General features: G+C 42.6%; 1 protein-coding gene across 1 annotated transcript; it reads left to right on the top strand.

The window, feature by feature from the left end:
• The first annotated feature begins 240 nt into the window (after positions 1 to 240).
• dnah1 (dynein, axonemal, heavy chain 1) lies at positions 241 to 24,034 on the top strand. Its single transcript, XM_076141358.1, has 77 exons — positions 241 to 426; positions 541 to 613; positions 699 to 858; positions 1,073 to 1,232; positions 1,345 to 1,477; positions 1,560 to 1,712; positions 1,866 to 2,100; positions 2,235 to 2,392; positions 2,502 to 2,713; positions 2,857 to 3,155; positions 3,278 to 3,428; positions 3,512 to 3,705; positions 3,792 to 4,017; positions 4,184 to 4,303; positions 4,392 to 4,474; positions 4,648 to 4,789; positions 5,011 to 5,166; positions 5,243 to 5,441; positions 5,540 to 5,793; positions 6,094 to 6,306; positions 6,454 to 6,618; positions 6,749 to 6,867; positions 6,972 to 7,077; positions 7,175 to 7,354; positions 7,465 to 7,605; positions 7,896 to 8,059; positions 8,162 to 8,275; positions 8,350 to 8,538; positions 8,681 to 8,786; positions 8,916 to 9,029; positions 9,106 to 9,255; positions 9,531 to 9,617; positions 9,741 to 9,927; positions 10,024 to 10,115; positions 10,226 to 10,380; positions 10,470 to 10,647; positions 10,818 to 11,012; positions 11,101 to 11,220; positions 11,424 to 11,582; positions 11,662 to 11,766; positions 11,866 to 12,006; positions 12,137 to 12,297; positions 12,401 to 12,558; positions 12,708 to 12,881; positions 13,148 to 13,326; positions 13,421 to 13,651; positions 13,823 to 14,019; positions 14,219 to 14,354; positions 14,655 to 14,863; positions 14,973 to 15,144; positions 15,350 to 15,541; positions 15,685 to 15,795; positions 15,918 to 16,103; positions 16,236 to 16,427; positions 16,612 to 16,779; positions 16,895 to 17,086; positions 17,254 to 17,385; positions 17,502 to 17,627; positions 17,766 to 17,885; positions 18,148 to 18,297; positions 18,407 to 18,567; positions 18,860 to 19,085; positions 19,204 to 19,399; positions 19,528 to 19,679; positions 19,777 to 19,973; positions 20,055 to 20,199; positions 20,408 to 20,566; positions 20,680 to 20,811; positions 21,035 to 21,205; positions 21,313 to 21,492; positions 21,756 to 21,932; positions 22,097 to 22,267; positions 22,449 to 22,579; positions 22,734 to 22,878; positions 23,014 to 23,220; positions 23,336 to 23,570; positions 23,916 to 24,034. Exons 1-77 carry the CDS (start codon positions 241 to 243, stop codon positions 24,032 to 24,034), a joined length of 12,564 nt encoding a protein of 4,187 aa, XP_075997473.1.
• Positions 24,035 to 24,047: the final 13 nt, after the last annotated feature.

Consider the following 24,047-nt stretch of genomic DNA (forward strand, 5'->3'; position numbering starts at 1 on the left):
TATCATTTATTCCTTTCAAAGGTTATAATAAATCATTGTAATCCAGTGAGTAGGAAACTGTGCTATGAAATACTGTCTCAAGCATCTCAATATTTCTGTCTGGACCTGTTCCCCTTTAACATTTTAAAACAATATGATCAGTTAAAAGTTACAATTCAAGTTTTTTTTAATACTAAATGTAAAATCAAGAATCATACATACCAAATAATTATTTTGTTACTTTATTTTTCTTGTGAGAAGATGGAGAGAATTCACTTGGCTGGTTTGGGGAACCTGCTGCCTCATCCTCCCAGCAAACCTCCAGAGCGCAAACCTTCACGTCCAAGTCACAGGTCCAAACTCCGTCCAGCCCAAATTAACCCTGTGTATGAAAATACAGGACTCTTCTCAGATAACATCACCACACCAGCTAAGTTTGAGTCACAGGTAAAAAGACACAAGAGCATGCATGTGAATAGAGTCAGATTCAGGTTGAGGTTGAATCTTATTGTGCAGAACATGAAATACAGAACTAAACCAATTGTAACTGCTTTTTAACAGTCTTGTGGAAAGAGAGTTCAGGCTCAGCAGCGCTCACAGGGTCAAGCCAGCATTGAGTTCAACAAATCAAAAGGTAAAATATTACATGTTGCTTTATTTCTGGCATAGTTTGTTATTTCAACATTCCCAAATGTCATATTGTTTATTTTTTTGATCAGGGACAGTCTTCAAGACTCCACCTGACCTGTATGAGCTGGTTAAAACAGACAACCATGGACCGACCTCACAGCCATCACATATTTCTCAGTTCACACCCAAAGTTCAAATGCCCTACCAAACCATGCCAGGGAAGATCCCTCGCAAGTTAGAGATTGAGAGGTACACCATGTTAGTGTGCTAAATATGACACAAGAGGAAAGGCATGTAGTGGTGGTTATCATGGGAGCATATTATTTTTAAAGGAGCAGATTCATTGGTGTTATGTGGACCAGCAGTATTCACTAAGCAGCAGCTAACCTAAATTAAAATCGATCTACACCACTTGGTGGTTTACATTAAACGTTTTAATAATTAATCACTTTGTTTTTTCTAGACGTCGAAGGGAATATTTGAAGTTGGATATTGCACAGCTGCTGGCAGAAATGAACATAGATTCTAATCTGCTAATGCCAAGACATCAAAGCAGTGATAATGACCACGTGACAACATCAAACATCCCAACCTCTCCTGTGTCCAAATACCTCCCATTGGAGGTGAGCCTGTTAACATCCGTCTTTGTCACCATTGTTTGGGTCCAGATTGCCACAGAGGGAATTTCGGACGCAACGCTTTGATTCACACATCCTCGCTGTGTTTCATTCCCAGATGTTTGACAACGAGGACTTTGACTGCCGTACCCCAGAAGACTGGCTTTCCCTGGGCATTGCTGAAGGATCACCTCACCGAAAACCTATCCCTGCAAAAGCCCTGCTGCCTACAATCGATAAGATTCCCCCTGGTAAAATGTCCTCAGGAATATACTGTGTAAATAGAGGTAGACATTTGTTTCTCTTTTCACAGTCTTCCTTTCCTTTTTAAAGAGGACCCCAGAAGCCCCTCCTTGCAGTATACCTGGCAATCTGTTGGCGTTCTTGACTACAGTAAAGAGGAATGCCAGTACCTGGTTAAGAAGGCTGACAAAGATGGCAATGTGACAGATGAAGACAGAAATCCTGTGAAAGGACACAAAATGGGTAAAGCCTTTGCAGTGTAATTGTATTAGAATATGTTCATATCAACTATGTTCCTGATTGTATCTGTCTCCCTGATCATCTTTGGCCATGTTTACCATATAATGCTTTTGTTCCTCTCATTCTCCCTCTCCCTTTGTTGTGTAGGAGTAACAGCCATTATGAACTGGGTGCCCAGAATCAGGCTGTTATTCTGTGCAGAGGACCCACGGGTCTTTGCAGAGAGAGTCCAGTTTGCCTTGTGCTTGAGGAAGAATACAGAGGCCCTGATCCTCTACAACCTCTCTGTGGACAACATGCCCATCTGGAGTGCCACACCATCTATTGATACCGACAGTCTGCAGCGTATCAGAAGGCGCGCATGTTCCGCTCCTGGCCTCAGACCAGAAACGTGAGCAATAAGCATCGATTTTTAATTTAAACTCATATCACCATTCACAATTTCCTTCTTTTTCAGTGTCACTGAGTTTAAATGTAATGCTTATGGCGAATAAATGGTGAGTAAGGGGAGTGTTATGTCTGCAGACTGGAAGATTCTGTGGAGCGGCTGTTGACAGGGGTAAAACGTGATTATGACCGTACAATGAACCGCATGATCTTTGACAAAACAGTGATGAGCCACCCTGAGCAGTTTTCGCACATCAACCTGCCACAGAAAGATCCTGAGTATGTACCACAGAAAGGTGAGTCAATTTGCTTTGTATGCTCAATTGTGTCCATTGGGTCAACATCATTTCCAGCAATGCCCATCATGATCTTAACACTGTACACTGATTTGTGTTACATATACAGGCTGTGTTTCAGTCCCCAATTATGACTTTGAGAAGAACCGAAGTGCATATATCTTCAAATCCATGCTGACCAAGCCACACGTGACCCGTACGTTATGTGAAGTACGATCTGAGTGCAACAGAGTAGCCACCATGAATCTGTTCTTCATCACCTTGGCCAAACCAAAGCGTCTGAAGGAGTTTGAAGTCATCCAGAGTCAATTGCATGCAGAGGTATTACTGTAGTATAGTATAAAGGCTGTACATATCACTACTGGAAAGTATTTGCTCATGTAAGACTGAACCAAAACTTGCAAACATGACACACACAAGACTTTCACATAAACTAAGAACACCTAACAATTCTCCATAAACAGGTAAACATGCTTCTTCGAGACTTATGGGTGTCCACGCTTTGCAAGAGCATCAAATCCAACCTGATGGACATTGGCCTCGGCTGGTACAACCTGAACGAGAACAGCTGGGAAGTGTTTAAAATGTCCAAGCTGTGCAAACTGTTGACTGTGATACGCTACAACCAACAAGACGCCCTGCGCTTCCTGGTGCTTGACTCACTGTCCGGCCTGGTTCAGATGCTGTTGGACTCCTGCCAAAGTGTGATGACTTGTCCTCAGGACCTTGTCTGGGGGGAGGATGTTAACACTAGCCCCTACAAGTAGGACACCTGGCATTTATACATTATATTACATTCAAGTATTTACTTGCGAGTGTGACACAACATGTCGCTGAACATCATTTATTATGTTGGACATGTTTCTCCACTATCTGTATATCTAGGCCAAAGAAGAACTCTCTGTTCCTGGTGGACTTGGTTTTGGACCAGACCGGTCTTCGTTACAGCACTCCTCCTGAGCAGTTTGTGCCATCTGTTATTAATCTGTTTGATAAAGGCATTCTCGCCACACACAACATTCCACAAATCGATAAGGTAAAGTAAAGATGTTTTAAGAGTCTGAAAATAAAGCACTGAACTTTAAAGCTTTTAAGTGTATTCTCTCATATCCGTGCCAGTTTGTGATGAAGAAGATGTTTATCGGTGGTGATCCCCGTCTGGAGTCAGTGAGTCTGTGGGAACCAGAAGTAAATGAGCTGAGAGAGAAAGTCCGTACAGCTCTGTGTCAAGCTGCCATACCTTTGTGGGCCTATGCTGCTGAGTATAATAAATACTTGGAGCTACACAACACAGACATAGAAACCCTCCTCAAGTAAGTCTACTCTCTTAAAATGTCTGTGAATTTTATAATCTTTAATCATCGTCTTATTTCCATACTCCCCTTTTTTTCCCTGCCAGATCACACACCCAGGTGGAGCCGACAGTTCAGGAAGTAAAGACAGAGGTTACTAAACACTTAAAAGAAAAGGAAACACTGGAACACTCGCTGCCATACTCCATTGTCATCGGTCCATTCACTGTCCTTGTAGAGTCTGTACGCAAGGCTCTCTGTAAGAAAAGACAGGCTTTAGCCAATGCAGTGTTGGAGCACCTCGCACTGAAGCTACGCAAACAGATTGATGATGTAAGTTGTTTGTTTTGAGAAAAGAAGAAGAGAGTAAACCACAGATCAGAAATTTAACATCCAACATTCTTTTACGGACAACATTTATCTGTACCTTGAAATTCAATTTCAACTTTTAACATCTCTCTTCATCTGTCTGTTTCTCTCTCTCTTTTTCTGTATCCAGGGGTGTGAAGAGTGCAAGACGATCAGTACAAAGCTGTTTGAGAAACCTGACAGCATTGAGGAACTGACCGAAAAGAGGGACTGGATGAAGCAAATCCCACATCAGCTCAAAAGTTACAAGGTAGATTTGCTGCACTTATTATTTCTGTTATACAAGAACATGTTGGATCAAGGTAGAAAATCCCTTTTTTCAAATCTGCTCACAACAGGAACATCTTGACAAGACCCTGTCAAATTATGACCTGTTGGATGAATTCTTTTATAACCTTTCTGATGAGGACTTCAATCAAAAGTAAGATACCTGAATGCATACAGTCATTGTATCTGCTGTGTCAGCAGTGGGTCAGTGTATTTTGTCTCTGGAACATGCATTATTTTTTATTCAGCACTGAGATTGACTTGGTGGGTTAATAGTGGTGATAATTATTACATATTCTTCAACAAAATCTGAATTTCTTTGTGCAGGTGGACAGCAATTGGATGGCCCGTAAAGATAATGAAACAGATGGAAGATGTCGCAAAGCAGCATGTGGAGGACGAGGAGCGTTTCCGTGCGATGCAGCTGGTCGACCAGAACAACTTACAGAAGCAGCTGGACTCTATACAGGTCAACTGGGCCAACAATGCCACTGCCGTTTTAGCAATTATGATCAGGGAATGTGACTTAGACCCAGTTTACAATTTACACTTATGCTTCATTCACTTAATCAATTTCCAGAATAATACACTTAATAAATGCCTTGCTTTATTGTGTCATAATATTAGAAATGAAAAGTTTATTTGGGTAAGTTTATATTTTTTAATTAATCAGCCGAACTATCTTTATAGATGGTGGTTGCTGGGTTTGCAGCCCACGGCGATGTCGATCATGCACAAAAGATGGCCAACGAAGTGAAGCGTATAAGCAAACAACTTCAGGAGTGCCAAACTATGGCCCAAGCCTCCAACAACAGAGAATGCCTCTTCAATATTCCTGTCACTAATGTAAGTGTATTTTGTGTGATTTTACATCAAGCTAAGTATTTTTAGTTTTTTTTCTAACTGTGAAATGTGTTTGTAGTATGATCGTTTGCAGAAGCTGATAAAGGAATTCCAGCCCTTCTTGGACCTATGGACAACCACCTCAGACTGGATACGGTGGCATGAAAGCTGGCTAAATGACCCACTGTCCACCATCAACCCTGAACAACTTGAGCGCAATGTTACAGATGCCCTCAGCACCACACACAAATGTGTTCAACAGTTTAAAGACATCCCTGGTTGGTGTCACCTGAGGCACCCTCATGTTTCTGTCACTAGTTTCTTTTACCTGTCATCAGTGTGTCTAAGCTCAGGTCTTTTTGGTTTCTTTCATCAGCTTGCCAGATGGTGGCTTCTGAAATCCGCTGCAAAATTGAAGACTTCCAACCATACATTCCTCTGATTCAGAGTCTGAGAAACCCAGGGATGAAGTCCCGTCACTGGCAAATGCTTTCTGAACGCATCCAGATGAATGTCCAGCCCAAAGCCAGTCTGACCTTCTCCTCCTGCCTGCAGCAAGGACTGCAGCAGCATGTGAAGGAGATTACTCAGGTTGCTGAGGTGGCTGGTAAAGAGCACACCATTGAACAGGTACCTATAGGTATCCAGTCTACAAATGGTGGATCGCACAGTGTGTTATAATCTTTTGGAAATGGTTTTTGAACAAATTTCAAACAAAACAAAGTGTTCATGTTGAACTTTTTGGTACAGTATACTGTATAACCATGTGGTATTCGCAGAGGGCTTAGCCAACACACAGTGGGTTAAAACAAAGCATTGGAAAGCTTATCAATTAAAATGTGCTTGGTTACAAACCAAGTTTTTGAATATAACCTATTTTGGGATCCTGTAATTTTACTCTGAATATCTCTTACACGCCTTCTCACTCAGGCCCTGGAAAAGATGCAACAAGAGTGGTCAACAGTCATGTTCGATATGCAGCCTTACAAGGAGACAGGGACCTACATCCTTAAGAGCCCAGATGAAGCCACTCAGTTGCTGGACGACCACATTGCCATGTCTCAGAGCATGTCCTTTTCTCCTTACAAGAAGCCCTTTGAGGACCGCATTAACTCCTGGGGAAAAAAGCTCAGAACTACCCAAGTATAGAAATTCACATACACACACACACACACTTACACATATAGACACACACACACATTTTCAGTAACAGTAGTAGTTAGCCGTCACTTCTTGTTACCACATTACACAACTTAAGTTGTGGTACTGCATTTTTTCTGGTACTCGTAGGACGTGCTGGAGGAGTGGTTGACGTGCCAGCGCTCCTGGCTCTACCTGGAGCCCATCTTCAGCTCTGATGACATAAACTCCCAGCTGCCTGTGGAAGGAGAGAGATACCACAAAATGGAGGTTACATGGAGGAGGGTCATGGAAAATGCTTTTAATAATCCGCAGGTAAGCTCTCACAACAATTCAGATTGTTCAGACAACTGTTTGGTTTTCGGAAGCATTGCTAGATGATATTTGCAGCTATGTGTTAGTGTTTACTGTAAGCTTTATTTATGTTTCTGTGTTTTTCTTCTAGGTGCTTAACCTTTGTACAGATGCTCTTCTAGAAAAACTGAAGGAATGCAACACACTGTTAGAACAGGTGCAGAAGGGTCTCAGTGATTATTTGGAGACAAAGCGAGGCTCCTTCCCCAGGTTAGGCCCACTGGTTCCACTGTTTAAACTCCTCTGGCCCTTTTACTTGTAATTCCACAGAATGTCCCAGCAAAATGTACTGAACATTGAATATTTGTGTGTAGATTTTACTTTTTATCAGATGATGAACTCCTCGAGATTTTGTCTCAGACCAAAGATCCCACAGCTGTACAGCCTCACTTACGCAAATGCTTTGAGAACATTACACGGGTATGTTCTAGCTGTTTGTTTTTTCAATTGCTGCCCTCTGCAAATGTTGGAAACAGAATATATATGCCACATGACTTTGTCATCTGTTCGTCCTCAGCTAGAATTCCAGTCAGATCTACAGATCACACATATGTACTCTGGAGAAGGAGAGTGTGTGAAGCTGCTGCTGCCAGTGCGGCCTACAGGGAATGTAGAGGACTGGCTGAGGGATGTGGAAAAGTCTATGAAGGCCAGTGTGAGAGACAATATTGATCGCTCACTCAAAGCCTACCCTGAGGTCTGTGACCCTGACTTTGAATTTTGAATCATGTCATAGTAATAATTTTGAAGAGAGGTTATTTTTGTTTTTCATTGTTGTGTTTCATGTGTGTCCTCTTCATCCATTAGCAACCTCGTATGGAGTGGGTGCTGTCATGGCCTGGCCAGGTGGTGATAGCTGGCTGTCAGGTCTTCTGGACCGCTGAGGTGTCTGAGGCCCTGGAGAAGGGAGATTTGGCAGAACGCCTCTATCCGCAGCTACAGTCACAGGTGTGGCTATGATATTTGGCTTGACAATAATCAAACTCTGATAATTGACAATTAAATTCCAATATTTGTTGGATTGGGTTATTTATGAAACACAGTTCCAGATTTATCATGTCAGTGAGGGCAAACTGGCACATAAGTATGTCCCTTCATTCATAAATGTCTTTTACCATCCTTGTATAGTGTATCCATGACACAGGCATTATAATAATTAATTATTTGTGTTTCATGGAAGCTGTTTATAAATGATGCTTTCACAAAAAAAAGACCTGTTCTGCCTTTCATTTGTAAAGTTAGGGGTCTTGGTGCAGCTGGTGAGAGGACGTCTGTCAAGGATGCAAAGAGCTGTGCTGTCTGCCCTTATTGTCATAGAGGTCCATGCTAAGGATGTAGCAGCTAAACTGGTGGAGCAGGGGGTCACAAGCGTCAGTGACTTCGAGTGGATCAGCCAGCTCAGGTTAACTATTCATTTCTGTCACTGATACCTTGGAGTTGGCTTGATACCACCAGTTTTAAATTTTGCTGTTGCACAAATAAATATGATACTTATTGTTTGTAGATATTACTGGGCAAAAGATGACTTGTACATCCGAGCAGTGAACGCAGAGTTCTTGTACGGATATGAGTACCTGGGTAACTCTGGTCGTCTGGTCATCACGCCTCTCACTGACCGGTAGGCTTGTCGTTGTTCATTTTTGCCGTAATGACGTAAAAACTTTACATTAAAAAATACTCTTCATCTTTCAGGTGCTATTTGACCTTGACAGGTGCTCTACATCTGAAGTTTGGAGGGGCTCCTGCAGGTCCAGCTGGGACAGGAAAAACCGAAACCACCAAAGACCTGGGGAAGGCTCTGGCCATCCAGACTGTGGTTTTCAACTGCTCTGATCAGCTGGACTTTATCGCCATGGGCAAGTTCCTCAAGGGACTGGCCAGGTTAGAGGGAATTTCCTTAAAGTGATGATCGAATGTCCGTTTTGATATAAAATGTTTCCATCTGTTGTTATGTTCATGATGAATTCCTTTCTGCGTTGAAGTAACACTAGGTTATAACTGACCTTGTGTTTTTCTCTCTCAGTTCCGGGGCCTGGGCATGCTTTGATGAGTTTAATCGTATTGACGTGGAGGTGCTGTCTGTGATTGCTCAACAGATCACCACCATTCAAAAGGCCCAACAGCAAAGGGTGAATGAGACTTTAAAATAGAACCTCATTTTGTTAAATGCAGTAGCAGTAGTAATTTGCATTCTTATGAAATAGTAAGTGTGTGCTAATTTGACATTTGAATATGACTGTGTATGTTGCTTTCTATAGGTGGAGCGATTTATGTTTGAGGGGAAAGAGATTCCTCTTGTCCCATCTTGTGCTGTCTTCATCACAATGAATCCTGGTTATGCTGGACGCACTGAATTACCTGACAATCTCAAGGTTGAGAGATTATTTCATATACCTGTATGAAATTGTTAAGAAAGTGAGGTTGACTGCATTTTGATGTCACCTCCAGGCCCTGTTTCGTCCCGTGGCCATGATGGTTCCTGACTACGCTCTGATAGCTGAGATCTCACTCTACTCCTTTGGCTTCAGTGATGCCAAAGTCCTTTCAGAGAAGATCGCCACCACATTCAAGCTATCCTCGGAACAGCTTAGTTCTCAGGTGCAAATCAAGGGGAGATTTGTATCTCTCTGTAATTAGATTCATATTAACCCAACTTTCCACATCAAACATCTGATTAAGCAGCCATAGACACCTAACACATATTCACAAATAAAAGATTTCAGATAACATTGAAAGACACAGTGTTAAAGGACATGAAGCAATAATGGAAAACAAAAATTGAAGGTAGAAATACATGGCTGAAGTGTACAATGCATGTGTATGTACTTGAAAGACATAGCAATGTACTAACTTTTGCTTCTGCTCCTGTCCAGGATCATTATGATTTCGGTATGAGAGCTGTGAAAACTGTGATCTCAGCTGCTGGAAACCTGAAGAGAGAAAATCCTGACATGAATGAGGTTAAACATTTTTCTTCTGGTGTGAAGTAGCTATTAGAACACATGACAGACATGCATCACAGTTAGAAAGACCTTTACAGACTGTACAGACCTTTATTTTTCCACAATGTCACTGTTTCCCAGGAGTTGATCTGTCTGCAGGCTATTCAAGCCGTCAATGTACCAAAGTTTTTACAAGATGACCTGAAGCTCTTCAACGGTATCGTGTCAGATCTTTTCCCTAAAATAAAACAGGAGCCAATTGATTATGGCACATTGGAAGAGTCCATGCGGCATGTCTGTGCCAAGATGAACCTCAAAGATGTAGATGGTCAGTGTGTGTACACAAGCAAGATAATGTATTTCCAGATATGTAACCATGAAGACATGTTGGTATTAATGAATGATTGTATTCTGATGATTGCAGGATATATTAGCAAGTGTATTCAGCTATATGAAACAACTGTGGTGAGACATGGCCTGATGTTGGTGGGACCCTCTGGATCAGGTAAAACCAAGGTGAGTGTTTCTACATGACTCTATTGATTCAGTTTTAATGCACACCGTTTACAGTTAATTTTGCAATACAGAGTGTGTGTAAACTCTATATATTCTATCCAATGTGTTAGTGTTATGAGATACTAGGTGCAGCCTTAACAGCTCTAAAGGGCCAGCCTTCTCTGAGTGGTGGTGTGTATGAGGCTGTTCAGATATATGTCCTCAACCCCAAGTCTATCACCATGGGACAGCTCTATGGAGAATATGATTTGCTCACACATGAGTGGTAAGTAATACTTTGTTGGAAAAAAATACCGGAAAAGCCAGACATATTGTGTCCTCATACTTCAACATTTTCTCCTTTCTGCCTCGTAGGACAGATGGGATACTTTCATCTCTTATCCGTGGAGGGGCAGTATCGATGGATGAGAACAAAAAGTGGTACATCTTTGATGGGCCTGTTGACGCTGTCTGGATTGAGAACATGAACACTGTGCTGGATGACAACAAAAAACTATGCCTTAGCTCTGGGGAAATCATCAAGCTGACTGAAGTAAGGATATTCACCGTTGTGGTATTTTTCACTGCTAAATCAGAGTTACAATGTCAGTTTTTCATATAACTCAACCTCCAAAAACATGTCTATCAGAGAGGATTAGTGGTCTGGTGTGTTGAAGCCTCTCTCCTATATGTAATGAAATGCTTTTTCTCTTCCTCCTGCAGGTGATGACCATGATGTTTGAGGTGCAGGATTTGGCAGTGGCATCCCCAGCCACAGTGTCTCGCTGTGGTATGGTCTACCTGGAGCCCAGCATTCTTGGTCTAACCCCCTTTACAGAATGCTGGCTGAAGCAGATCCCTGAACCCCTGAAACCACACACAGAGTCGCTCCAGTCTCTCTTTAGCAGGTTCCTCCAGGTAAGGGGGGATACACCATGACGATAAGTTTTCATTATCAATGATGCTTATAGGATATATATTATTAATTGTCTTTATTTGTTCACAGGAGTCCATCACATTTGTTCGTAAATCAGTGAAGGAGGTCATCACCTCACTGGACAGCAACATCACCTGCAGTCTTCTTAAGCTTATGGACTGCTTCTTTAGTCCCTTCAACCCGAAAGAGGTTTGTGTGCATCTTTTCTTTGTAAGGATCTTCTGCAAGCTATATTGATTTCTGTTTGAAAACACAAAGAAACATTAGTCATGGAAATAAGATATATGCATTTTGATACCATCGACAACAAGGGTTTTTTCAACAACCCTTGTTTCTTCTTTATGGGGTAAAATCACCCCTCATCGTCCTCTTTAATCTTTTGTTGCTTTTAGGGGGAGAAGCCACTGTCCCAAATGAAACTGGACCGTGTGAAGGAGCTGATTGAGCCTTGGTTCTTTTTCTCTCTGGTGTGGAGTGTAGGGGCTACTGGAGATGCAGCCAGCTGCCAGCGCTTCAGTGCCTGGCTCAGGGGCAAGATGGCAGAGGAGAAGGTCAGATCACTATTTTTTATGTATAGAAATGGGAAGTTGTTTCAAATTTACTTTATTTTTTGTATTTTTTGTCCTGTAGATCCAATTGTGTTTTCCAGAGGAGGGACTAATCTATGACTACAGGCTTGATGATGTAGGGATTTGCAACATGGAGGATGACCAGGAAGATGGCCAAGACGGAAAGGTAAATAGATTAAAGTTACAGCTTTGACCTGATCAACCAAGACTATCAGGTTTATATTTGATATTGAGACTTTCATTTCAATTGCGCTATGTCTTGCAGGTCCAGTGGATCAGCTGGATGAAATATGCGCCAAACGTTGTAATCACCCCGGAGACAAACTACACTGACATCTTAGTTCCCACTGCTGACACTGTGAGATTTTCTTTCCTGGTCGACATGCTTTTGACCAATAAGAAACCTGTGAGTACTTAATTTGTAGCATGTATAAAATGTTGCTGTAACTGAGTTTTCTTACTCTTTTTCATATACTACATACTTTAACTGTAGCTCTACATTTATACATGTATGCTTGGCTGTTTGTGTGAGCCAGGTGCTGTGTATTGGGCCAACTGGCACAGGGAAGACACTGATCTTGTCAGACAAGCTGCTGAAGAACATGCCTGCCGAATACATCACACATTTCCTTATCTTCTCTGCTCGCACCTCAGCCAATCAGACTCAAGATAACATTGACAGCAAACTGGACAAAAGGTGCAGTAGACCATTGTTTACAATTCATCCATCTATAGATATAATATACACTGTAATACTGCTGAATGTGTGACTCACCAGTTCAATTGTTCCTGTATGTCAGGCGGAAGGGTACGTTCGGGCCTCCAATAGGGAAGAATTTCATCTTCTTCATTGATGATCTGAACATGCCCATGCTGGAGACTTATGGCGCTCAGCCTCCTATTGAACTGCTGCGGCAGTGGATGGATCATGGTGGCTGGTATGACAGAAAGCAGATAGGTGAGAACATTCAAGTAATAAAAGCTATTTTGGGAACCACTGTATTGCAGCACATTGAAAATTCTGCCGACTGTGACGCATTAGGCTAAATATGAATTTATGTGTTCAGTTATTCTCAGTTGCTTTCTTGGTTTTACTCTATGCTACAGGGACTTTCAAGCACCTAGTGGACATCAATTTTGCCTGTGCTATGGGACCCCCAGGGGGAGGCCGGAACCCCATCAGCCAGCGCTTCACACGGCACTTTAATTTCCTGTCCTTCACTGAAATGGAGGATGCCAGCATGAAAACAATTTTCTCCACCATTCTAGGAAGTTGGATGGGTGAGCCAGAGCTGCAAATGTGTTTGACTTTAAGGCCACAATTTGGTGGATGTTGGCAGGTGTTACTGGGTAGACTATTTAGACTGGCTAAATTACCTAAGTTTTCAACTGAAACTTTGTTCTTTTTCAGCACCTTAGTACAATATAAAGTCGCAAAGTACACATGATTTGAGTGCTTGTGAAAAGGTCTAAATGTCATCGTTTTGACTTCAAATTTATCTGGTAACCTAATCACTCCTGTTCCCCATCCTGCTGTTTTCCATTAGTAGCTGTGCCAGAAATCCAGCCACTAAACGAGCCTCTTGTAGATGCCGCTATCCGAGTCTACTCTACCATTACTTCCCAGCTCCTACCAACTCCAGCCAAGTCCCATTACACCTTCAACCTCAGGGACCTATCCAAGGTCTTCCAGGGCATCCTCATGGCTGAGGCTGGCAAGATAGAGGTAGTCCAATTAAACAGAAACCATTGTGGTATATTGACAACGCAGGAGTCAGTAGTCAAAATGTAAATGTAATACTAATGTGATTGATTATCAGGACAAATTGCAGCTGCTAAAGTTGTGGTACCATGAAAGCTGCCGAGTTTTCCAGGACCGCCTGGTGAGTGCTGAGGACAGGGATTGGTTTGACAGACTCCTGCAGGTCTGTATCCAGGAGTTTGGCTGCGTTTTTGAAGAGGTTGTGCCCAGCCAGCCTGTTTTGTATGGAGATTTCATGTTTCCTGGAGCTGACAACAAGGTTTACTCATGCATTGAAGACAATGAAAAGGTGAGCTGAGCAGAAAGTCAGGCAGCATTTTTTTATGAAAAGTGGCACAAATAGATATTATGTATTATTATGTTTGCAAACATATACTGTGCATACATACTGAATGTGCCATCATTCTCTAATGCTAATATACCAGTGGGTTGCTATTTCTCCTTATAATACACGTTCTAGTTGGTAAAAGTAATGGAGGAGTATATGGAGGACTACAACGAGAGCAGTACCACCAAGATGAAGCTGGTGCTCTTCATGGATGCCATCGAGCATGTGTGCCGAATCAGCCGCATCCTGCGCCAACCTCTGGGCAATGCCCTGCTTCTTGGAGTGGGAGGCAGCGGGCGACAGGCACTCACTAAGCTGGCCTCACATATGTGAGACTCTCATTGTTCCTACACTATCAAAGATAGACAGTTGTATTGCTGCTTGACTGAACACACCATTATATAAAAATGTCAGCAGTAATGTGATATATACTGTACATCACTTACTGTTGATGTCCTAAGATATTAACTGCAAAGTCACTGTTAGGATCCATTAATGTGACCTCATGTTGTGTATCTTTATACTCAGGTCAGAATATGAGTGTTTCCAGATTCAGCTGTCCAAGAACTACGGCCCAGCAGAGTGGAGAGAAGATATTAAAACCATCCTGATGAAGGCTGGCCTTGAGAATAAGCAGATTACCTTTCTCTTTGTAGACACACAGGTCTGTTTTACTACTTGTTTTGAGATACATACTAGATAAAGGTGTCCCTTGTAGGAATGTGTATAATAGTAAACCTACCCTGTCATCATTGTGTTTGTCAGCATCATGCAAATGTATTCAAACACAATCAAATTCACTGTTAAACTCATTTTAAGCCAATCTGAATGAGGCAATATATGTCAAAAATATAGTATAGTATGTACATGTGCAAAATGAAATTCAAAACTCTAATTTTGTTCACAGAGGATCTAAAAATGTATTGTTTGGATCTTCATTATTTCTTCTGTATTAATTCTTCAGATTAAGAGGGAGTCATTCCTGGAGGATGTCAACAACATTTTGAATTCTGGGGATGTTCCCAACTTGTATGCAGTGGACGAGCAGGAGCGCATCTTGACAACCATGCAGCCAGTAGTGAAAGACTTGGGCCAGCAGCCAACTAAAGCTAACCTCATGGCTGCCTATATCAAGAGGGTCCGCCAGAACATTCACACCGTACTGTGTATGAGGTTAGCTGAGGGTCAAAAGAATCTGTACCAAAAAAAAAGTAGTCCCTCTACCGTCATCTTTCTGCCTTTAACCTCACCTGTCTCCTTATCTTCATTTTGTCCTCTGCAGTCCTATTGGTGAGGTTTTCCGTGCACGTCTGAGGCAGTTTCCCTCCCTGGTGACATGTTGCACCATTGACTGGTTCAAAGCCTGGCCAGAGGAGGCCTTGCAGGCTGTGGCCACCTCCGTTCTTAATGAGCTACCTGAGCTGGAAGCCAGCCCAGCCACAATGAAAGGACTGGTGAGGATACTCAAAATACTGTAGAGTTGAAGCAACAAAAACTAAACATTATTTTTCATTGAGGCCTGAATTATTCAGATGGGATATGATGTATCTGTAGACTAAACAGTATTATTATTAGTGATATAAATGTTCAAATCAAATATCGAAAATGCTATCCTTTTAGATTGACTGCGTTTCCTTCTTAATTCTTTTCTGTCTCTAGACACTGATGTGTGTGAAGATTCACCAGATAGTAGCCAAGAAATGTGTGCAATATTTGGCTGAGCTTTCTCGTTACAACTATGTCACACCCAAGAGCTACCTGGAGCTGCTCAAAGTCTTCTCTGATCTCATTGCTCGCAAGAAGCAGGAGCTGAACAGTGCCTGTAAGCGCATGAAGACTGGTCTGGACAAGGCAAGCCACTAAAGAATGAGAAGCAACAATCTTAAAATCATAATGGCTTTTACATGTTTGTTGCATGCATTTTTAACTGTTGGGTTATTCATTCCCACTTGACTCTTTTCTGTTTGACTTCACTTTGTGTTGTGATCCTGTAGCTCCTGAGTACAGCAGAAGATGTGAGTAAGATGCAGGAGGAACTAGAGACAATGAGACCTCTTCTGGAAGAGGCTGCTAAGGACACTGAGACCACCATGGAGAACATCAAAGTAAGAGAAGAATAGAGCCTTACAGATAATGGTCATATACTACAGTGATCAGTTGTATTTTCAGTGAATTGCTGTTTTTGATTTGACTTAATATATCACAATATGTCATTTCATATTGCCAGACTGACACAGTGGTTGCAGAGGAGACTTGTAGAGCGGTGCAGGCAGAAGAGACCAAAGCTTCAGAGAAAGCCAGTTTTGCAGGGGCTATTGCAGAGGACGCACAGAGAGACTTGGATGAGGCATTGCCAGCACTGGATGCTGCCCTTGCCAGCCTTAAGTCACTCAACAAGAATGATGTTGTTGAGGTTTGTTTGGATCCAGCTATGATGCTTTGTCACAACACTTCTGCATTGCAAGTGTATACAGTATTTACAATCATAATCCCTACAGTGATTTTTTTTTTCCATCAACAAATTGGAACCACATCTTCTCCTTAGGTGCGAGCCATGCAGCGTCCTCCACATGGGGTCAAGCTGGTTATTGAGTCAGTGTGCATTATGAAGGGCATCAAACCTAAAAGAGTAGCTGGTGAGAAGCCTGGCACCAAGATAGACGACTACTGGGAGCCTGGCAAGGGTCAACTGCAGGACCCTGGCAGGTTTTTGGAGAGCCTCTTCAAGTATGACAAGGTAAAACACATATATACAGTATATTAGATATACGGACTATATGTGTAGTGATGTATGAACAGTGTCACCACATCTTATAGATCCAAAAAAAATCAATTACAAGGGATTTATGCAGGATTTGTTCATTGTCTGAATTGTCTTAACTGCTAACTAGCTAATTTTGTGCTCCTAATCCTTTCTGCAGGATAACATCACAGATAATGTAATCAGTTTAGTACAACCTTACATAGATAATGAAGAGTTCCAGCCAGCGTCCATTGCCAAGGTTTCCAAAGCCTGTACATCCATCTGCCAGTGGGTGCGAGCGATGCATTCATATCACTTTGTGTCCAAGGCTGTGAAGCCTAAAAGGGTAATTCTTTTTGTGGCCTTATTGCACTTAAGTAAATTATCCTATAGCTGACTTATAGTTATTCATAAGGGTATAAGGGTGAAATTGTGATGCAAAATTGTTATTGTGTTAATAGAAAGCTCTCATGGAGGCCCAGGAGGACCTAGCTGCGACCCAGCGTGTGCTTGATGATGCCAAGCAAAAGCTGGCGGCAGTGGAGGATGGCATCGCCACTTTGCAGGCCAAATACAAAGACTGCTTGGCCAAGAAAGAAGAGCTGGACAGCAAATATCAATTGTGTGAGAAGCGCCTGGTCCGGGCAGACAAGGTCAGAAACTGAAACATTTGTAAGAAAAAGTTCCTGATGAAGTTGTATTGTAAGACCATATTTATATTCTAGACAATAGATTAGAACATTTATCCAGTAGGCAAACATCGAGTTGTCTTGAAACCTTTTTCCATGTTCCATTCTGAAGAGTTATGGGTTCTCTGCAGCTTATAGGTGGACTGGCTGATGAGAAGGTGCGTTGGAAGGAGACAGTTCAACATCTGGAGTACATGATCAATAATGTAGCAGGCAATGTGCTTCTGTCTGCTGGATATGTGGCTTACTTGGGGCCTTTCACTGTAAGTGGGTTGAAACTGAACAAATGTTTGTGTCAAACACATTTTGTTTTTGATATTCCATTAGAAGTTTGTTTTGTTGTTTATAAGGTGTTCATTTTCCATTATTGTCTCTTCAGGGAGAATATCGGGCAGCCATGGCAGAGGAGTGGCTGCAGACTTTTGAAGAACTGAGCGTTCCACACACCAAAGATCCCAGCCTGATTGACACACTGGGAGACCCTGTCAAGATCCAGTCCTGGCAGGTCACTGTCACATTTAGTCTCAAAGCTTTTATGTCAGATCTCAAATGTTGAAATGTTATAATTTGTCTCACTTAGCACTCTGAGCCCACTTATAGACTCAACAAGATGATTTACCATTATTATTATATTTGTTTATAGATAGCAGGTCTACCAAAAGACAGTCTTTCTGTGGAGAATGGTGTGATTGCCCAGTACTCTTTGCGGTGGCCTCTGTTCATTGATCCTCAGGAACAAGCCAACAAGTGGATTAAAAACATGGTAAGGAGCTTTTTCTTTTGAGTGATGTGGCTCTATCAATAGTGGAGTTTAATCTCTTCACATGTCATCTATAGTTTGTTATTATAGCAAGCTTTAAGCATTATGTGTTTGTTAAGCAGTCTGTGAGTGGAAAGCAGGCTGGGGATAATGGGTGTATTGTTGCCTTTACTATCCTGGCAACTCCTATTACAAATCATTTGAGAGGCACAGGTTCCAATCATTAATTAATTGATTACACATTTGTATTTCCATCCTCATCAAGGAGCGGAACAATGGACTGGAGGCTATGAAGCTCAGTGACCGGGACTTCCTCCGCAATCTTGAAAACGCCATTACTTTTGGTAAACCCTGCCTCTTGGAGAATGTGGGAGAGGAACTTGATCCTGCTCTAGAACCTGTGCTGCTGCAGCAGGTCAATTCATTACTATTCTTTGAAACAAAGTTGATTTCTGTTGCATTTTTATTCACATTTATAGTAACCCCTGATGTCACACAAATTTTTCCCATATGTTGGCTAATAGACTTTTAAACACCAAGGCAACACAGTGCTGAAGCTGGGAGACACAGTCGTTACCTACCACAATGACTTCAAGTTGTACATTACCACCAAGCTACCTAACCCACACTACTCTCCAGAGGTGGCCACTAAAGTCACCCTTATCAACTTTACTCTGTCACCAAGGTAACGTTTTACTTGTTACAGGGTTTAGTCAGTGATTTCATTGCTAAGATTTGACATTGTATAAATTCTCATTTTGCTGCCCTAATGGACCCAGCTATGAAGGTTGTTAGAAAATGTTATAATATCAATTTGAAATGTATAACTTTGAGTAAATATTAGAAACTTCTTAATCGATAATAATGCTGAATCATATTACTGTAAATATGTTTGAAATGTCATAGCAGCATTAATTGCATAATAGCTTCAATTGCTGGCAAATTCCAACATACAGTTTTCTTCTATTTGGGTTCAGTGGTCTGGAGGACCAGCTGCTGGGCCTGGTTGTGGCTGAGGAGCGTCCAGACCTGGAAGAGGCTAAGAATCAGTTGATCATCAGCAATGCAAAGATGAAACAGGAGCTCAAAGAGATTGAAGATGAAATCCTGTTCCGACTCAGCTCCTCAGAGGGAAACCCTGTGGATAATGAGGAGCTCATCCAAGTGCTAGAGGCGTCCAAAGTCAAGGCTGGAGAGATTAAGGTCAGACAGTGAAAGCTATTTCCTTTGAGATCATATGTGCGCTGTTTGTCTTTGTCGTCCTTCTTAAATTCTACTGTTCTTGGATTTTCTTCTAACACAAATCACTTTTTTCTGCCAGGCTAAAGTGATGGTAGCAGAAAAGACAGAACAGGAAATCGACGCGACCCGTCTAGAGTATGTGCCCGTGGCCGTACGCACACAGATCCTCTTCTTCTGTGTGTCAGACCTGTCAAATGTTGACCCCATGTATCAATATTCCCTGGAGTGGTTCCTGGGCATCTTCATGGCTGGACTTGCCAACTCTGAAAAAGCAGGTAAAAAGGAAATCTATAATGGTCTTTGATTCCCAGGTCACAAACTGATGTAACTGGACTGAGAACTGGTTGAAAACTTGCAAACAAGCAAAATATTTAGCTTTTTCCATTGCCTTCTTTCCTCACAGACACCGTGGAGAAGAGAATCATCAACATCAATGATTATTTTACCTTTAGCTTGTTCAGCAATGTTTGCCGCAGTTTGTTTGAGAAGCACAAACTCATGTTCGCCTTTCTTCTGTGTGCTCGCATCATGATGAATGAGAACAAAATTGACATGGTGAGTGACAGCTTCATATCCTCACCTCTTTGATTCAAATGAACTCATGTAATTGAAATATACTTCATAATTATTCTGCGTTATCTCTCTGTGACAGGATGAATGGCGCTACCTGTTATCCGGAGGGATGCCCAACCAGGAGTTACCCAACCCAGCGGTCAGCTGGCTGTCAGAGCGAGCCTGGCGAGACATCCTGGGCCTCAGTGCTCTCGCCAATTTCAGCAACCTGGCAGAGAGCTTCACTGAACACATCCAGGGCTTCAAGAACATCTTTGACAGCAACCAGCCTCATAGGTACATACAGACCCATGTTGTCAACGTTTGTATTGTGTAGTCTCCATTTACCTGGCAGAATGTGTGTGTGTTTGCCTATAGGGAGCCCCTTCCAGGAGAATGGGACACCAAACTGAACTCATTCCAGAAGCAGTTGGTCTTGCGCTGTCTGCGGGCTGACCGTCTCATTCAAGCCCTGCAGGACTTTGTTTCAGCTGAGCTGGGCCAACGCTTCATAGAGCCTCAGGTAGGATCCTTACTGCTGCCACACCATGTATACAGTATACAGTATACATTTCATAGAGGTGTGGTAATGTTGTTATGGACTCGACTGGTTGTGTCTGAGTCTGTACCTGGCCAACACAATGAGCCATGGTAACAAGTTAAAATTCATTTCTTGATATTTGCTGACAGACGGATATATGTTTTTTTCTCCTCCCTCCATCTCTTATTAGACATCAGACCTGTCCATCGTCTTCAAGGAGTCATCCTCTTCCACTCCCCTAATCTTTGTCCTGTCCCCTGGCACTGACCCCGCTGCTGACCTCTACAAGTTTGCGGACATCATGATGTTCTCCAAGAAAATGAGTGCCATCTCTCTGGGCCAAGGCCAGGTCAGGACCAAGAGAATGAATGGAATCTCTGTCTGATGAGTACATGATTATAGTTATTTTCATCGCATTCAATGTGATGAAAATAACTATAATCCAATGTTGGTGTGTTTAAGGGCCCTTGGGCAGAGAAAATGATGCATGATGCCATGGAAAGAGGTCATTGGGTCTTCCTCCAGAACTGTCACCTGGCGCCCAGCTGGATGCCTTCACTGGAGAGGCTTATTGAGAACATTGATCCAGTTAAGGTCAGAAACAAGTCATATAGTATGTATGGATGTCTATAAGCTGTACATACTATGTACACACAAACCCATTCACCTAAAAGCCTAAAGATGACTAGGCCAAACTGCCTCAACTTAAGTATGTGTAACACAGGGATCCTCTCAATGACTTTGACAACCTTGAATATTGCTTTCCAAAATACTGAATCAATTGTATTGCCCGTGGGCTCCACATGTCCTCCCACAGGTGCACAGGGACTTCCGTCTATGGCTCACTAGTCTGCCCAGCAACAAATTCCCAGTGTCCGTTCTTCAAAATGCTTCCAAGATGACGATTGAGCCTCCCAAGGGCATCAAGGCCAACCTGCTGAAAACCTACCTAAGTCTCACCAATGATTTTATTACATCATGCACCAAGGTCTGCCACTCCTCCACTCACCCTCCCCATTGAGACTGTTGTATAGTTCCAACAGAGGCTGGGAATGGTGTAGTATTTCTAACATATTCCTCTCCTCTCCTCTCCAGACAGCACAGTTCAAGGCGCTGCTCCTGTCCCTCTGTCTGTTCCATGGAAATGCTCAAGAGCGCAGGAAGTTCGGCCCACTTGGTTTCAACATTCCGTATGAGTTCACAGACGGAGATCTGCGCATCTGCATCAGCCAACTCAAAATGTTCCTGGATGAGTACCAGGACATCCCATACAAGGTAGGAAGAGAAGGAACAGTGGATCTTTCTCTTGCTTCTCATCACTAGTTTCTGTTCTCTTAACATAATAAATGTGTGTGTGTGTGTGTATGTGTGTGTGTGTGTGTGTGTGTGTGTGTGTGTGTGTGTGTGTGTGTGTGTGTGTGTGTGTGTGTGTCTGTGTGTGTGTGTGCGTTTGTGTGTGCATGCGTGTGCGCGTGTGTGTGTCCATGTGTAAGTATGTTCATGGCTCTGTCTCTCCTTTTTGACCTTCATATGTTCAGGTGCTGAAGTACACAGCAGGAGAGATCAACTATGGCGGCCGGGTGACAGATGATTGGGACAGACGCTGTCTTCTCAGTGTGCTGGAGGATTTTTACTGTCCCAATGTCCTCAGTGTCAATCATATCTACTCTTCATCTGGGGTTTACCGCCAGATAGACACACAGCTGGATCTCGAGGTTAGATAAGATGGATAAAACACCTGAAAATATAGAAAAATGTGGAGGCAGATAAAAATGCAGAGCTACAGAAAGATTCATTTGATGACACTGTGCATTTTTCTTGTCACATAGTTTTTGCTGTAACTACGAATGATTTGTTAATGTGCCAACTTTGATCCCAGGGGTACCTAGCATATGTGCGTGATTTGCCCATCAACGATACACCTGAGATCTTCGGCCTCCATGATAATGCCAACATCAGCTTTGCCCAGAATGAGAGCTTTGCACTGCTGGGCACCGTGGTTCAGCTGCAGCCTCGAGCTGCCTCCAGTGGGGGCAAAGCTCGGGAAGAGGTAGTGATTCCTATTCTCTTCTGTTTATTCTATTTTAGTATTTGGTTGGTTTCCTCTTTTGTGGTATAAATGAAAGCATCACTTACATCCAGGCTGGCAGCTGTGGAATAAACAAATAAGTCTCAATAGCAAGTCTAAAGTACTGTGTTTCGTCATGTAATTGCCACTTCCTGTACCATAGATCGTGGAGGAGATAGTGACAGGCATTGTTGAAAGGATGCCCCAACCTATCAGCATTCAGGATGTGATGGAAAAGTACCCCGTCTTATATGAAGAGTCCATGAACACAGTGCTCATCCAGGAGGTCATCAGGTAACACTGGACTCTACTGCAAACACACAACGCTCTGCTATTCCTGCTCACTATCCGGGTTGTGGGTTTTTACAAATCAGAATCTGAATTTTGGACCAGTTTAGTGATCACGAGTCCAGTATGTCATCTTATTTACTTGCTGTGTGTCTGTCAGGTATAACAACTTACTGAAAACCATCTCCCAGAGTCTCAGTGACATTACAAAGGCTCTCAAAGGTTTAGTGGTGATGTCATCAGAACTGGAGCTTATGGCCAACAGTCTGTTCATCAACGCAGTTCCTGATATGTGGAAAGCCAAGGTAATATACACACACGGACACATTCAATTTATGAATTGTTTTGCCTAATACTAAACTTCTTTTTGGACATTGAGGTTGATTTCATGGACCTACTTTCTAACACAGCATAATTCCTGTTCCTGTGTTGTCCTTCAGGCTTACCCTTCTCTGAAGCCACTGGCCTCCTGGGTGTCAGACCTGCTTCAGAGGATCAGTTTCCTGCAGACCTGGATCTCCGATGGAATTCCAGCTGTCTTCTGGATTAGTGGCTTCTTCTTCCCACAGGCCTTTCTCACTGGAACCCTCCAGAACTACGCCCGTCGCTCTGTCATCTCCATCGACACAATAGGATTTGACTTTGAGGTCAGACACTAAAGCCTTCTTCTTAAATTCAGATAACTTTACTTAAGATTTACTTCACCGACAACGCGAAGTTCACTGAGAAACAAATATGTTTACTATGTTAACTGTTCTTCAGGTCATGGCAAAGTCTCTGTCAGCGATCACAGAGAGACCAAACATGGGCTGCTACATACATGGCCTGTTCCTGGAGGGGGCTCGCTGGGATAATGACGCAGGCCGACTGGCCGAGTCCAGACCTAAGGAGCTCTACACGGAAATGCCCATTATCTGGATGATTCCCAAGGCAAATCGCAAACCTCCAAACTCAGGGGTCTACATCTGCCCCATCTACAAGACCCTCACACGTGCTGGTCAGTGCATAATGTGTCTGAGCATTACAGTCTATAAAACAACAAAGCTCAGATTGCAGTTAATGATATAGTTCACAAAGAAACTACTTTTTACAAAACATTTCTCGGAAGTTTGTGTTAGTGCCTGTGTTTGTGTATATCTATGTTTGATTCTAGTTAGTGTCCTGTTTCACTATGCTTCACCAAGTTCCACTCTCTATTTTCCACCTCGAGCACACAGCCAGCCCTCTACATTTCACACACGCAGACTTTCTCAGAAACACTAAACTCAGTGCAGCGAGTGCAATGGAAAGATGCAAGTTCTTTGCAATTTGAGTGATTGAACTGCTCTTTCTGGTTTTATAGGGACCTTGTCTACAACCGGTCATTCCACCAACTATGTGATCGCGGTGGAACTGCCCTCTGATTGCACCCAGAGTCACTGGATCAAAAGGGGAGTCGCCCTCATCTGCGCACTGGACTAAGTTTTAGTGACCG

This window comes from Genypterus blacodes, unplaced genomic scaffold (genome assembly GCF_046128005.1).
Source record: "Genypterus blacodes isolate CSIRO-AG114 ecotype Tasmania unplaced genomic scaffold, CSIRO-AGI_Gbla_v1 ptg000017l_1, whole genome shotgun sequence".
NCBI lineage: Eukaryota > Metazoa > Chordata > Actinopteri > Ophidiiformes > Ophidiidae > Genypterus > Genypterus blacodes.